Source organism: Prionailurus bengalensis, chromosome B1, assembly GCF_016509475.1.
Source record: "Prionailurus bengalensis isolate Pbe53 chromosome B1, Fcat_Pben_1.1_paternal_pri, whole genome shotgun sequence".
In the NCBI taxonomy this organism is placed as follows: Eukaryota; Metazoa; Chordata; class Mammalia; order Carnivora; family Felidae; genus Prionailurus; species Prionailurus bengalensis.
Genome location: NC_057344.1, coordinates 96,941,166 through 96,955,774, shown reverse-complemented (window position 1 = coordinate 96,955,774; position 14,609 = coordinate 96,941,166). Strand labels below are relative to the sequence as shown.

General features: G+C 35.1%; 1 protein-coding gene across 8 annotated transcripts in view; it reads left to right on the top strand.

Moving 5' to 3' along the window:
- LARP1B (La ribonucleoprotein 1B) overlaps positions 1 to 14,609 on the top strand; it is a 129,202-nt gene that overhangs the window by 73,832 nt on the left and 40,761 nt on the right. For all 8 annotated transcript variants that reach the window (XM_043568704.1, XM_043568696.1, XM_043568689.1 and 5 more), the window contains one exon: positions 13,135 to 13,258. In XM_043568704.1, coding sequence (XP_043424639.1) covers positions 13,135 to 13,258 — 124 coding nt within the window. The remainder of the gene's footprint in view (positions 1 to 13,134; positions 13,259 to 14,609) is intronic.

Genomic DNA, 14,609 nt, shown 5'->3' with positions numbered 1-14,609 from the left:
AGCACTAAAGAAAGCTATCAAACCACAAAGGAAGAGAGCAAAAGAAGTACACAGAGAAACTATAAGAACAGCCATAAAACAAGTAACAAAATGACAATAAGTACATACCTATCAATTATTACCTTAAATGTAAATGGATTAAATGCTCCAGTCAAAAGACAAGGGGATGACTAAATGGATTTTAAGAAGGAGACTCACTTCAGACCTAAAGACACATGCAGAGTGAAAGTGAAGGGAAAAACATTTTTCATGCAAATTAAAGCAAAAAGAAAGCTGGGGTAGCTATATATATATATATATATATATATATATATATATATATACACGACAAAATAGACTTCAAAACAGAGACTGTAATGAAAGACAAAAAAGGACGTTGGGAACGACCCAACAAGATGATATAGCAATTGTAAACATTTATAATGCACCAAACATGGAAGCACCTAAACATATAAAGCAACTATTACTAGAAATAGAGGAGGAAATTGGCAGTAACACAATAATAGTAACCCCATTTACATCAATGGATAGATCTTGCAGACAGAAAATCAAGGAATCGGTGGCTTTGAAGGGCATGTTAGACCAAATGGACCTAATAGATATGTTTGTAACATTCCATTCATAAAACAACAGGATGCACATTCTTAAGTGCACATGAAATAGATCACATGTTAGGCCAACAAAACAAGTCTCAATAAAATTTTAAAATTTGAAACCATCTTTTCTGACTATAACAGTGTGAAACTGGATATCAACCCAAGAAGAAGTTTGGAAAGAACACAAATACATGGAGGCTAAATAGCATACTACTAAACAATGAATGGGTCAACCAAGAAATCAAAAAAGAAATGAAAAAAATAGGCAAAGGACAATGAAAACACAATGGTTCAAAAACTTTGGAATGCAGTAAAAGCTGTTCTAAGAGGGGGGATTATAGCAATACAGGCCTACCTCAAGAAGTAAGAAAAATTTCAAACAACCTGACTTTACACTGAAGGGAGCTTGAAAAAGAACAAAGCCCAAAACCAGTAGAAGGAAGGAAATAAAGAATAGAGCAGAAATAAATAGAGAGCAAAAAAGTAGAATAGATTAATGAAACCAGGAGTGGTTCTTTGAAAAGATAAACAAAATTGATAAACTTTTAGCTAGAGTTGTCAAGAAAACTAACATTGTAAATTCTACTTTAATAAAAAAATTGTTTTTAAAAAACAACGAAAAAAGTATTCTTTATTAAAGAATACCTAATGGAAGATAGGGTATTAAAAGATAATTTCCAAATTGAGAGAATATATTTTAGAATATATAAGACCTAAAATGCCTGTCCAGAGTGTGTCAGAATTCTTAAGACTCAATAGGCAAAGACAGAAAGCCCCATTTAAAAATGGCCAAAGACTCGGATGTGGTTTTTGGAAAAGTGGAAATCCAAATGGCTAATAGACAAATGAAAAACTTATTTCATTTTATTTAATAAAACCTAATTATTATTAATTAGGAAGATGTAAGTTAAAACACAATAAAAAGTGTTTTCATATTAACAATATTGTTTTATGTTCTCAGTGTTACTCTTCCTTTATCATTGATTTTTATTATCTATTATTTCTCCCTTAAACCACCCATTAGATACATATATGGTTTTAAGTACAGTCCTACATCATAATATGCATATGTAAATTTATCATATAATTTATCATATAATTTATGCATATAATAATGTTAGGATCATATTTATAAAATATTCAAACGTTTTGCTGAAGCTCTTTGAGTAAGTTTATGAAAATTCTAACTTGGTGGCTCTTTGTGTTCGTGGTCATCTTTCTTCTTAGAGGTTCATTTTTAAAATAATTCAAATGGTGTTTATGGTTCTCAGCTTTATTTTTAAAACATAAAATCCCTTAATTGTAAAATTAGGTCCTTAAAGATTTGGTGTAACTATACTTGTTTGGACATTACTTTCCAGTGGTCAGGACATTGCTAAAGTGTATATATCCCGTTTCCTTATGTGATTTAGCATTTTAGAGTTTAATTACATTTGTACCTATGTTCATTGAGTAGAATAGCAGTTGCATTGCTGGCACATTACAGTTACTGTTATTGCTGCACAAGTATAAAACAAATTTCTAGAAGTTAAACGTTAGTGAGGGTACTTTACTGAAATTGAAGATTGTTTGGGCAGGTTGGATGGGACTTGACTATGAGGTGTCTTGAAAGCTATGTAGGAATTTAGAATAAGGAGCAGTTGCAATTCTTACAAAGTGGTGTGATCAAAAGATGATTTAATAAGGTTTAATCTAACAGAGGCAATAGCATAGGTCAGAGTAGGTCAGAAATTGAGTTTAAAACTTATTTCTAATAATCAAGGGTGAAATGAAATGCTGAGCCAAAGGGACTTTTTCTTTTCAACACACATTCATTAACAACTGATTATGTTCTAGCCTTTATGAGAATGAAAAAAAATGCCAAATTGGGCAGAGATTTAAAAAAATTTTTTTTTAAATGTTTATTTTTGACAGAGACAGAGCATGAGCAGGGGAGGGGCAGAGAGAGAGGGAAACACAGAATCCGAAGCAGGCTCCAGGCTCTGTGCTGTTAGCACAGAGCCCAAAGCGGGGCTCAAACTCACAGACCGCGAGACCATGACCTGAGCTGAAGTCAGATGTTCAACCGACTGAGCCACCCAGGCTCCCCAAAGGCAGAGATTTTAAAGAAACGATTCATAGTACTGGTGTGATAGAAATAGAAACACTTAACAAATAAAAACTGGGAGGAAACAATATTGAGATCAGATTTGGAAATGTGTTGATGTCATGTTGTGTATTTATGTAAAATGTCTTTTATCCTCTCTCTAAATACTAGTGATGATAAGAAAGCCTCAGATGTAGATTTTAGTATTTAGTATAGAAGGGAGAACTAAAACTGGGAAAATGATTGAACTTTTAAGGCATAGAAAAACAGAAGAGGAAAACAAAAAAGAATGTCCACTAGTAGTTATTAGGAGAAAAAAAATAGATGTAGTTATGTATAGTTTTGCTTGAAGAAGCCAAGAAAGTAAATGGTTTCTGGGATCATGATCTACAAAGGGACATAATTCTGTCTCAACTTTAATTTTTCTTTACATTGGTTTCTTACTTTTTCTAAGGTCATATTCATCCTTAAAAACTTTACTTAAATGTTCACCCCCTTCCAGCATTGAGATTGCAACTCATATTGATATAAATAGGAGGTGAGAAAGTTGAAGCACCAAGTGTTCTTTCTAGAAACTTGGCTGAGGAGAACCCTTCCCTTCCTGTTTCAACTCCCTCTCTCATTCTCACCAGTATGAATTATAGATAGATGTATACTTCTGAAATGTAAATGTCTGAAAGACATTTTATTAAAGTGTATTATTTTTTATAAATATTATAGACATGTTTCTGTATCAGTAATATATATAAATATGTATTTTATTCCCTCTAAGTCTTTTGTTTTGGTGTGTTTCAAACCTTTGGAAAAGTTGCAAGAATAATACAGTGAACACAAGTATACCCTTCACCTAGATTCAACAGTTGTTACTAACATCTTATCACAATCACTTTGTGTATCTATATAAACATTTATAGATGTATATATTTGCATTTTCTGAACCATTTGAGAGTTAGTTGTAGACATTATGCCACTTTACCATTAAATATATTATCCCGTGGGGCGCCTGGGTGGCGCAGTCGGTTAAGCGTCCGACTTCAGCCAGGTCACTATCTCGTGGTCTGTGAGTTCGAGCCCCGCATCGGGCTCTGGGCTGATGACTCAGAGCCTGGAGCCTGTTTCCGATTCTGTGTCTCCCTCTCTCTCTGCCCCTCCCCCGTTCATGCTCTGTCTCTCTCTGTCCCAAAAATAAATAAAAAACGTTGAAAAAAAAATTTAAAAAAATAAATAAATATATTATCCCGTATTTCCTAAAAACAAGTGCATTCTCCTATATAACCATAATTATCAAACACAGGAAGTTTAGCATTGATAGAATGTTATTATCTAATATACAGGGCGTATTTAGATTTCCCCAACTGTCTTAATGTCCTTTATAACTTCTTTTTACTTCATTTTTTTTTTGATAACCAGCTCTAACCAATGATTACACATTGCTTTTAGAATTTTATATATATATATTTTTAATTTTTTTTTCAACGTTTATTTATTTTTGGGACAGAGAGAGACAGAGCATGAACGGGGGAGGGGCAGAGAGAGAGGGAGACACAGAATTGGAAACAGGCTCCAGGCTCTGAGCCATCAGCCCAGAGCCTGACGCGGGGCTCGAACTCACGGACCGCGAGATCGTGACCTGGCTGAAGTCCGACGCTTAACCGACTGCGCCACCCAGGCGCCCCTAGAATTTTATATTTTAATATTCTTTCATTTAGACAAGTTCCTCAGCCTTTTTTTTTTTTTTCATGACACTGACATTTTTGCAGCATCTAGGTTAGTAATTTTGTAAAATGTCCTTCAGTTTAGGTTTGCCTGGTATTTCCATATGATTAGTTTCAGTTTAATTTTTTGGCAGAAATATTACATAGGTGATATTATACATTCTTCACTACATTACCTCAGGAAACATAATGATGTCAGTTCTAGAATTGGTCATTTGGTTATCAAGATGTGTACCATTGTAAAGGTACCTTTTTCTGTTTGTAATTTGTAAGTGATCTCTGGAGTGACAGTTTGAAACTGTGTTCCCCAGCAGTCTTCACTCAATGTTTTAGCCTCCATTGATGATTTTTGCCTGAATTAATTATTACTCTGGTGATTATATGATGGTAATTTTTCTCCATTCCCTTTATGTTAATTATTTAGCATTCTTCTGTAAAAAAAGAACTTTCTTCTCCACTCCATTTTACTTACTTACTTATATATTTATAGTGTCAGTGTGGACTCTGGAATGGATGCGTTTTCATTCCTGTCATTATTCATTTTGTTGTTCAAAATGTCTCCAATCTGGTCAGATTAGAACTTTCTCAAGATGACTCATGTACCACTGATATATCCCCATCTCTTTAGCACTTTTCATACTTTATGACACAAGATGCTTTGCCCCTCTCTTTTTTCTTAGATGTCTATTTTTTTCACTACCTTAACCAGATCTTCCTGGTTCTATCCTTGATCTCTTAATGACTTTGTTATCTTGTATTATCTTATATGCAAGTGAGAGAATCTGGTCCCAGGTCTTTATCATTAATTGTATGCTAATGACTTTCCAATGTCTCTGTGGGGATCTAGCAGTATATTAACTAGTCTATTAGATTTTCCAGCTGTCTGTCTTCTTCCATAGGCATCTCATTTATATATATTCTGTCTCCATTTTTTAAAAAAGGGACTTATCCCAAATTTGTTTCCTATATTTCCCGATTTTGGTTGGATGCCTCAGGACTCTTTATTAACTTCTAACTCCTAACATGCAGTTTGTCACTACATCCTTTCTGTCCTTTCCTATTAATTCCTACTGTCTTACATTGGTTCTAGCCTGCATCATCTCTCCATGTGGTTTGTATACTTGGTTCTTGGCTCTAGTTTATTCTCTTTCTAGTTTTCCTCTTGTCAGAGTAGTCTTCCTCCTTCCTTTCTCCTTTCTTCCTTTACTTCCTAGCAAGTAAGGGAATTTACTATAAATCCAAGAAGCAGTGCTTGCTTATAGGCAAGTCTTTATATGAAACTTCAAACACTGACTTTGCATTTCTGTACTCCTATCTTTGGTGTACTTTTCCTCTATGTTAGCCTCATTTTCAGTCAGGCTTTCTCCATGAGGTTGCAATGATGGTACAGACAGTTTCAGGCTTACATGATTTTCAAAGTAAATGATCCCAAGGAAAAGAATGTATCCCTCAAATTTCTAAACTATACATTTGACCATTCCTGTATTTCTTCTTAATGCTATTCAGTGCTTCTCCCCTGCCCAAGATAAAATTCAAATTCCTTGGCAAATAATATTTAATGGTTTGGTTCCTACATACCTGTCAGTCTTCATTGTGACACTGCTTTCTGATTTAAAATTTATACTCCATTAATACCAAGTTGCATGTGTTCCTTCTGCCTAAAATATCTTTTCATATGGTTTGCTTGCCAAACTCTCTTTCATCCTTTAGCTTGCAAAACCTAGTTCAAATATTACTCCCTTGGGAAAAATCTTTGATAGCTTTTATTGTTATCGACTCCAGAAAAATGACTTTTCTACCTTTGTGCCTCATATGTGCCTATTTTTAACTCTTACACTGAAATGTAATAAATTTGTTTATAAATATTTCTTATCCCCTTTTTGAGCAAGGCAAGGTGTACACTTGTAAAAAAAACAAAAATTTAGTTGCAGATTGGGTAGTTCATGAGTCTTCCTGCTGAGAACTAGGAAAGTTGGTTTTTTTAAAAAAAATCTTTGTGAAGGCACAGTAGAACTAACAGTGTAGAAAAGAATTGTGTGGTCAAAATCTGGAAGAAGGAAATCTAAAGAAGACTGCCATCAGGGTCTGCATTTCCCTGGAGTCCTCTGTCAGTTCCAGAAGAAGCAACTGAGAAGCTGAAAAGAGATTAAACATACACACACACAACTCGTGGGACTAGGGTGACAAAAATTGGAATTCAGAAACCAGAGGGGGACCTCCAACAAACCTTTTAGGCTTTGGGAACTCTAAAGGGCTATTTTTCAGAAATTAGGGTGAACTGGAAAAGATCTGCTATCAGTAGGATCAGCTTCTAATAATTTTAATCTTTTATTGAGCCAGTATTCTGATGTGTCTAGCCATTTGACTGAAGCAAACAAATCCTTTCTGGAGGAAAATAGCATTCTAGACCTCAGATTTTTAATAATGTCTGCCTCTCAAAAAAATCAGGCATATAAGAAGACAAGATGATGTGATAGAAAAAAAAAAAAAGAAACAACAAAAAATAGACCCATAAAGATTCAGTTAACTATCAGACAGATCTTAAGTTAGCTATTGTTAATATTATTTAAAAAAACCCAAAGATGGAGAATTTAAGCAGAGAACTAGAAACTTTAAAAAAAGAACCAAGTAGAGGGGTGCCTGGGTGGCTCGGTTTAGCATCCAACTTTCTGCTCAGGTCATGATCTCGCAGTTGGTGAGTTCCAGCCCCACATCACGCTCTGCTGACAGCTCAGAGCCTGGACCCTGCTTTGGATTCTGTGTCTCACTGTCTCTCTATCCCTCCCCCACTGCCCCCACCTCAAATATTTAAAAAAAAGAAAAAAAAACAAATAGACATTCCAGTAATGAAGAATATAATAACTGAGTGCAGTGAATTGGCTTAACAGTAGAGGTAAACTCAGAATTACTAAAGTAGAAGATAGGTCAAAAGACTCCAGAGTGAAGTCTCGAACAAAAAGATGGAAAATACAGAAAGGAGTATAAAAGACATAGGAGATAGAGTCAAAAGGTCTAACATATACTCTATTGGCTTCTCAGAGGAGAGAAGAGAAAGCAGAAATAATAATTGAAGAGATTATGGTTGACATTTTATCAAAACTAATGAGGGATAATTTAAGAAGTCCTAAGAACTCAACAAAGAATATAAATTTAAAGAAAACCACATGAAGGCCATCATTGTAAAACTGCTGAAAACAAAAGCCAGAGAAAAAAGATTACTTAAAAAGCTACAGTTTTTAAAAAATAAGACTTAGAACTAACTACTCAGCAGAAGTAACGGAATCCAGGAGATAATGGGATGATATAATCACAATACTAAAAGGGAACTAATGTTCAGGAATAAAGGTAAATCATTGAATTGTACACTTAAAATAAGTACATTTTGTGGTATATGAACTATATCTCAGTGAATCTGTTTAAAAATGGGGCGCCTGGGTGGCTCAGTCGGTTAGGCGCCTGACCAGCTCAGGTCACGATCTCGCAGTCCGTGAGTTCGAGCCCCGCGTCAGGCTCTGGGCTGATGGCTCGGAGCCTGGAGCTTGCTTCCGATTCTGTGTCTCCCTCTCTCTCTGCCCCTCCCCCGTTTATGCTCTGTCTCTCTCTGTCTCAAAAATAAATAAACGTTAAAAATAAATAAATAAATAAATAAAAATGAAGGTAGCACGGGGCACCTAGCTGGCTCAGTCGGTAAAGCGTCTGACTTCGGCTCAGGTCATGATCTCATGGTTCATGAGTTCAATCCCCACGTTAGGCTCTGTGCTGACAGCTCAGAGCCTGGAGCCTGCTTGGGATTCTGTGTCTCCCTCTCTCTCTGCCCCTACCCTGCTCATGCTCTGTCTCTCTCAAAAATTAAAAAAAATAAAAAAACATTAAAAGAATGGGAAAAAAATGAAGGTAACATAATTTCAGACACATCAAAACCAAGAGAGTTTATTTTCAGCAGATCTGCTTTAAAGAAAATATTAAATGGAGTTTTTTAGGCATAGGAGATATAGTCAAAAGATTTTGAAAATGATTCTAGAAAGAAGCTTGAAGGTACACAAAAGAATGAAGAGCAATAATACGTTTGTGGATTTAAATAGATATTGACACTAAACAAAGCTGGTGTAAGTCTAAGTGGATTTTTATGGCAAAAAGATGTATTAGGGGCACCTGGGTGGCTCAGTTGGTTGGGTGACTGGCTCTTGATTTCTGCCCAGGTCATGATCTTACCGTTTGTGGGGGTCGTTATTGGCACGGAGCCTGCTTGAGATTCTCTCTCCCTCTCTCTTTCTCTCTCTCTTTTTTAATGTTTATTTTTGAGAGAGAGAGGGAAACAGAGTGTGAGTGGGGATGGGGAAGAGAGAGAGGGAGACACAGAATCCAAAGCAGGCTCCAGGCTCTGAGCTGTTAGCACAGAGCCTGATGTGGGGCTCAAACCCACGAACTGTGAGATCATGACCTGAGCTGAAATCGGATGCTTAACCTACTGAGCCATCCAGGCACCCCATCTCCCTCTCGCTTTCTGCCCCTCCCCAGCTCACGCTCTCTTTCTCTCTCAAAACAAATAAACCTAAAAAAAATACTTCAATATAAAAGGGGTCATAACTATGAATAGTTTAGTTGTCCCAGAAAATACAATAGTTCTAAGTGTGTATGCACCTAATAACATAGCATCAAAATACATAAGACAAAAATTGACAGGTACAAAAAGATAAATTTATAATCACAGTGGGAGATTTTGAAACACCTTTCTTGTCAAGAAAGGTGCAAGATGTAGCAAGATAAAAAAATATCAGGTTGTAGAAAATGCAAACAGTGCAGTTAACAAACTGCTTAATTGACATAAGTGAAATACTGCAGCAACATCTGTAGAATACATGTTTTTTTCAAGTGCACATGGACCTTGTACCATACACAAAGAATCAATTCTAGATATATTACAATTCTAAATATGAAAGGCAAAATAATAAAATTTCTAGAAGATAAGATACTATATGGTATTTAAGTAGGGAAAGATTTCTGTGTTTTGTGCTTTGCTATTTGTTTTTATTCCCTCATGCTTCCCAAACTTTTTAACAATAGGATATGTTAATTTCATAATCAAATGAAAAATTATAAAGGTAAGATATATAACATCTTTAAAAAGGGGAAAGATTTCTTAAACAGGAAATTACAAAAGGAAATAACTTACAAAATATACTACATTAAAAAGAACTTTTTTTCACCAGAAGACACCATAAAAGAGTGAAAAGGCAAGTTCCTCTTTCCACAGAGTGAAAGAAAACATTTACAACATTTTATAAAGAACTCTTAAAAATCAATAAATGAAAGAAATATATAGAAAAATGAGTAATAGAATTGAACAGTCACCTCACAAAAGAGGCTATCCAAATAAAATATATTAAGGGTTTTTAGCATTATAGTAATTAGATAGATGCAAATTAAGACCACAGTGAGATTACACATAGATTTAGCAGCGTGGCTACATATTTAAGGTTTTTGAATTTTTGTTTTGAGATACAGATTTATAGGAAGTTGGAAAAATAGTACAGAGAGGTCTAGTGTACTGGACCAGTTCTCTCCAAAATTTATATCTTACATAATTTAAGAACAACGTTAAAACCAGGAAATTGACATTTCTTACAAATGTGTGTATATAGTGTTATGTCATTTTATCATGTGTAGACTCATGTGACTACTATCACATTCATGACAACTATTTTATCACCACACAAATCTCCCTTGTGCTATTAGACTCGTGTTCATGTGCCTTCACTCCACTATTCCTAACCCCTAGTAACCACTAATCTGTTCTTCATCTCTATAATTTTGTCATTTTGAGAATTGTCTATAAATAGAATCCTAGAGCACGTGACTTTTTGAGATTGATTTAAAAAAATTTTTTTTAAGTTTATTTATTTTTGAAGGGGAGAGAGAGCATGAGCTGGGGAAGAGCAGAGAGAAAGAGATACACAGAATCCAAAGCAGGCTCCAGGCTCTGAGCTGTCAGCAGAGCCCGACGCGGGGCTCGAACTCACTAACCGCAAGATCATGACCTGAGCGGAAGTCAGATGCTTAACTGACTCAGCCACTCAGGTGCCCCTGAGATTGATATTTTCTAATCATAATGCCCTTGAGGTGTTGTGTATACCCATAATTGGGTCCTTTTTTAGAATGGCTACATATTTTTAAACTGACAATATCAAGTGTTTGATGAGGCTATAGAGCAATAGGAGGGTCAATATACCGCTAGTGTAATGTAAATAGGTACAAGCACTGTGAAAAAGTATTTGGCATTTTCTACTAAAGTTGAAGCATACCACCTTATTCAACAATTCCAGTCATAGTAAACATTCAATAAAACATGTGTCTCTGTCACCAAAAGAAGTGTTTTGTAAAAACATATTTTTAGTAACATTATTTGTAATGGCTATAATCTGTAAAGGAACTGAATGTTCATCAACAGTAAAATTGATTTTTTTTAAATTTTATTTATTTTGAGAGGGAGAAAGTGTGAGTTGGGGAGGGGCAGAGAGAGAGGAAGAGAATCCCAAACAGTCTCTATATTATCAGTGTGGAACCCCATGGGGGGATTGAACCCACGAACCATGAGATCACGACCCGAGCTGAAGTTGGACGCATAACCAACTGAGCCACCCAGGTGCCCCAGTAGAATGGATTTTTTAAAATTATGGTGTGATCGTATGATAGAATACCACAGAGCAGGGATAGGCAAATTTTTTGTGTGAAGAGCTATATAGAAAATATTTTAGTCTTTATGGGTTATACGTTGTGCCAACTACCACTTAACTTTGCAGTTGTAGCAATGAAGCAGACATGCAATATGTAAGCAAATGGGTGTGGTTGTGTTCCAAAGAAACTTAACAAAAACAGATATGGCCTTTGGGGGCTGTAGTTTGTTGACCTCTGCTGTAGAGTTACAAACTATAAATGAATCTCATAAACATAATTTTATGTAAAAGAAACCATACATTATAATTCCATTTTTATAAAGTTCAAAAACAGGCAAAATGAATCTATAGTACTGAAATCAGCATATTGCTTGTCTTCAGGGAGAGGAAGAGGGTAGTTATAGGAAGGGGTATGAAAGTTACTTCTAGGATGCTAGCAATATCTTTACCTGAATGGTGGTTACACAGGTCTGTTCACTCTTGATTACTCATTTAGATGTATACTTATGATTTATGCACTTCTCTAGTGTGTGTATGTATAAATGTATGTGTGATGCTTTAATAAATTAGTGTAAAAAATTAAAAGCAGAAACATACTGCTTGTGTTCCCATCAGGATAGAACTATATTATTCATCTCTGGCATATGATAATCATAACAGTAAATGTTTTCTTTTAAGTAGTAAGCTCTGTAGCAAGATGGGGACAGTGAGGAATAATGACTGAATTAGCTTGAAGAGCTTATTGAAGACTTTTGGGAAAGCAGTATTGGTATAAGGGCAAAAGCTGAGGCAATCCTTTAAAGCATTTTCACGAAAACAAGATCCTAGTTTAAAAGACTAGCAGGATCTAATGAGTGGTGTGAACTGACAACTATTCATGTTTGAAGGCAAAAGGGAAAGATTGGTTAGCTATTAAGAGCAAGGTACTATGACTATTTTGTAATGATGATATTTAGTTTGGTCCATCTGACAGTTTTATGTTCTTTACCTGCTAAAACCCTCTTTGGATCTTGTTGAGTGATGTAGATGTGATAAAGGGTTTAATTGGAGGAAACTTACAAAACGTAGTAGAGTGCAAGCAGTCTCTCAAACTCTTTTTTTATTTTACAGCTTAGACCAGGCATGAATGGTCTTCATGTACCATGGCCAAATGACCTTACTGGCCTCCACTGGCCTCCACTCCGTCCTCTCTCTATATATAGGGCAGGGCTGAGAACATCTAAGTGACTATGGTAACCGTTATTAGAAAGGGGAAGCTTCAGGAGCCCAAGGGTCAGGGATAGCCTGTTCTTCCTTTGTCAAAGCTCAAAAAACGTTGAGCCTCCTTGCTGCTAACCTTTTAAGTGGGGTTTGGAAATGAACCTCCAGGGCCATCTATCTCTCTTTCATCATGTGTTTCCCATTACCAGAAAAGGAAATGAAAACTTCTTGGCCTGGTATAAAAGGTCTTCTAGTAGCCTGTTCCCATTTCCATATTAGGCCTTTTTGTCGCTGATTCTACACAAATTTTCTCAGTAACTGAATTATTTTCTAATAAATGAGTGCTTATTCCAAGTTCTTTGCTCACATTACCTGCTTTAGAATGCTTTACCCCTTCTCTAAATTCTCATTCCTTCCCCATCGTTTCTGTGATACTTCTCTGATGATCTCAATTCTTACACCAAATATTATCATTTTTCATATGCTGCTAATATTACTAGTTTTTATGTGTACATGTCTTTCTTTCCATCTAACTTGTAAATTCCTTAAGGGTAGGGAACATAGATTACTTGTAATCTCTTTAATACCCTAGCAGTCTTGTGTATAAATGCTCAACAAATAATGAATGATTAGAGTGTATGCTCTTACAATGTATTTTAATTATAAAATATTCAGAATATTTTTGGGTTCTCTGTGCCTCTTAGATTCTGAATATTGTTATTAAGTATAATGCTAGATTCTTTATTAGAACATCTTTTTTATTCTGTTGTAGTTAAACTCATTTTTTGAGGTTGGTATCAATTATTGTTTGTTGGCTACTCTATTAGCCAGTTTAGTAATTAGATTCCTCCATTCTACTTCAGCAAGAAGTTGAGAACTTTAAGAAGCTAAATCTCATTAGTAAAGAGCAGTTTGAAAACCTAACACCTGAACTTCCTTTTGAGCCAAACCAAGAAGTTCCTGTAGCACCTTCACAGTCCAGGCAAGGTATGTAAATCTGCTTTTGTGTGTAATAGTTTCTGAATAGTATTAAAGCAGTTCTAATTTGTTACAAAAGTTTTCCTTTTTTTTTTAATCTGTGGAAAAAATGTAGGTATTTCATAAAGACTAGAATTTTAAAACTCAACTTTTGTTTATCCTTTGGTGAATTTCAAAAGATTTTCGAGACTTGAAAGTACACATCATAAATTTGGTAAGACAGCCTTATAGTAAATTGACAAAGTTGAAATGCCACCTTACTCTTAGTGGACAGGCAGATAATTGCAAGGGTGATCTAGGAATCATTTATGATACCAGTTCCTGCTCAAACTCAGACACTGAAAAGCGGGCAGAATTGGTTTGTTCTTTTTGTGTCTCATTTGGTTTGAGATTATTGGGAATGTTTCTCTTTTAGAAATAAAACTTTTCACTGACTCTCTAATTCCTTAAAATATACTAACATCATTCTTTTGTCCCAAAGCCTTAGCTTAGTGTGACCATATAAATACATTTGGGAGATACATAAATTGAATCTGGCATTTTTAGGCAAGTTTAAGTGATTTTGTTATAGTCTTTCATGAAGGCAGGTTAAAGACAAACTTTTGAGAAGTTTCAACTATATGCCAAAATAGAACAAATTGTATAATGTAATGAAACCCCCGTGTACCCATTTGCTACTTAATTTCAAATCTAATTTCGTTTCATCTCAGCTCCACTCATCCTCTTTACTTGCACTGGATTATTTTGAAGCAAACTTCTAATAATTATTCATATTTTTTTCATTCCTACATATTTATGTATGTGTCCTTAAAAAGAACTCTCTCTTTTAACACATAAATAGCATATTCCATTATCATCTAAAGTTGACATTAATTCCTTAATATCAAATGTCTATATTTCCTCATTCATCACTTTAAACAGTATCCATGTAAGTTTGAACATTCCAAAGGTTGATATGTCTCTTTTAATCTATAGGTTCATAGTAACTTTTTTTTCCTTGCAGCTTATTGTTGAAGGAATTGGGTTGTTGTGTAGAATTTCTTACATTCTGGATTTTGTTCATTGCATCTCCATGGTTTCATTCAACCTGTTTTCTGGTCCTGAATTTTCTATAATTGTTATTTTGATACAGAGGCTTGATCAGATTGAGGTTTAAAATTTTGCAGGAATATATCATAGGTAATTATTGAACACTTCTGTCAGGAGTGCATAATGTTCAGTTGTCTCTCTTTTTGTGGCCTTACTAGCCATTTATAATCATTGCTTTTATGTCACAGGGGGCTGAAAAATGGTGAGGATCCTGTTTTTATCATTGCTTCTTAAATTTGGTAGATAGGATATTTCCATAAAGAGAAATCCC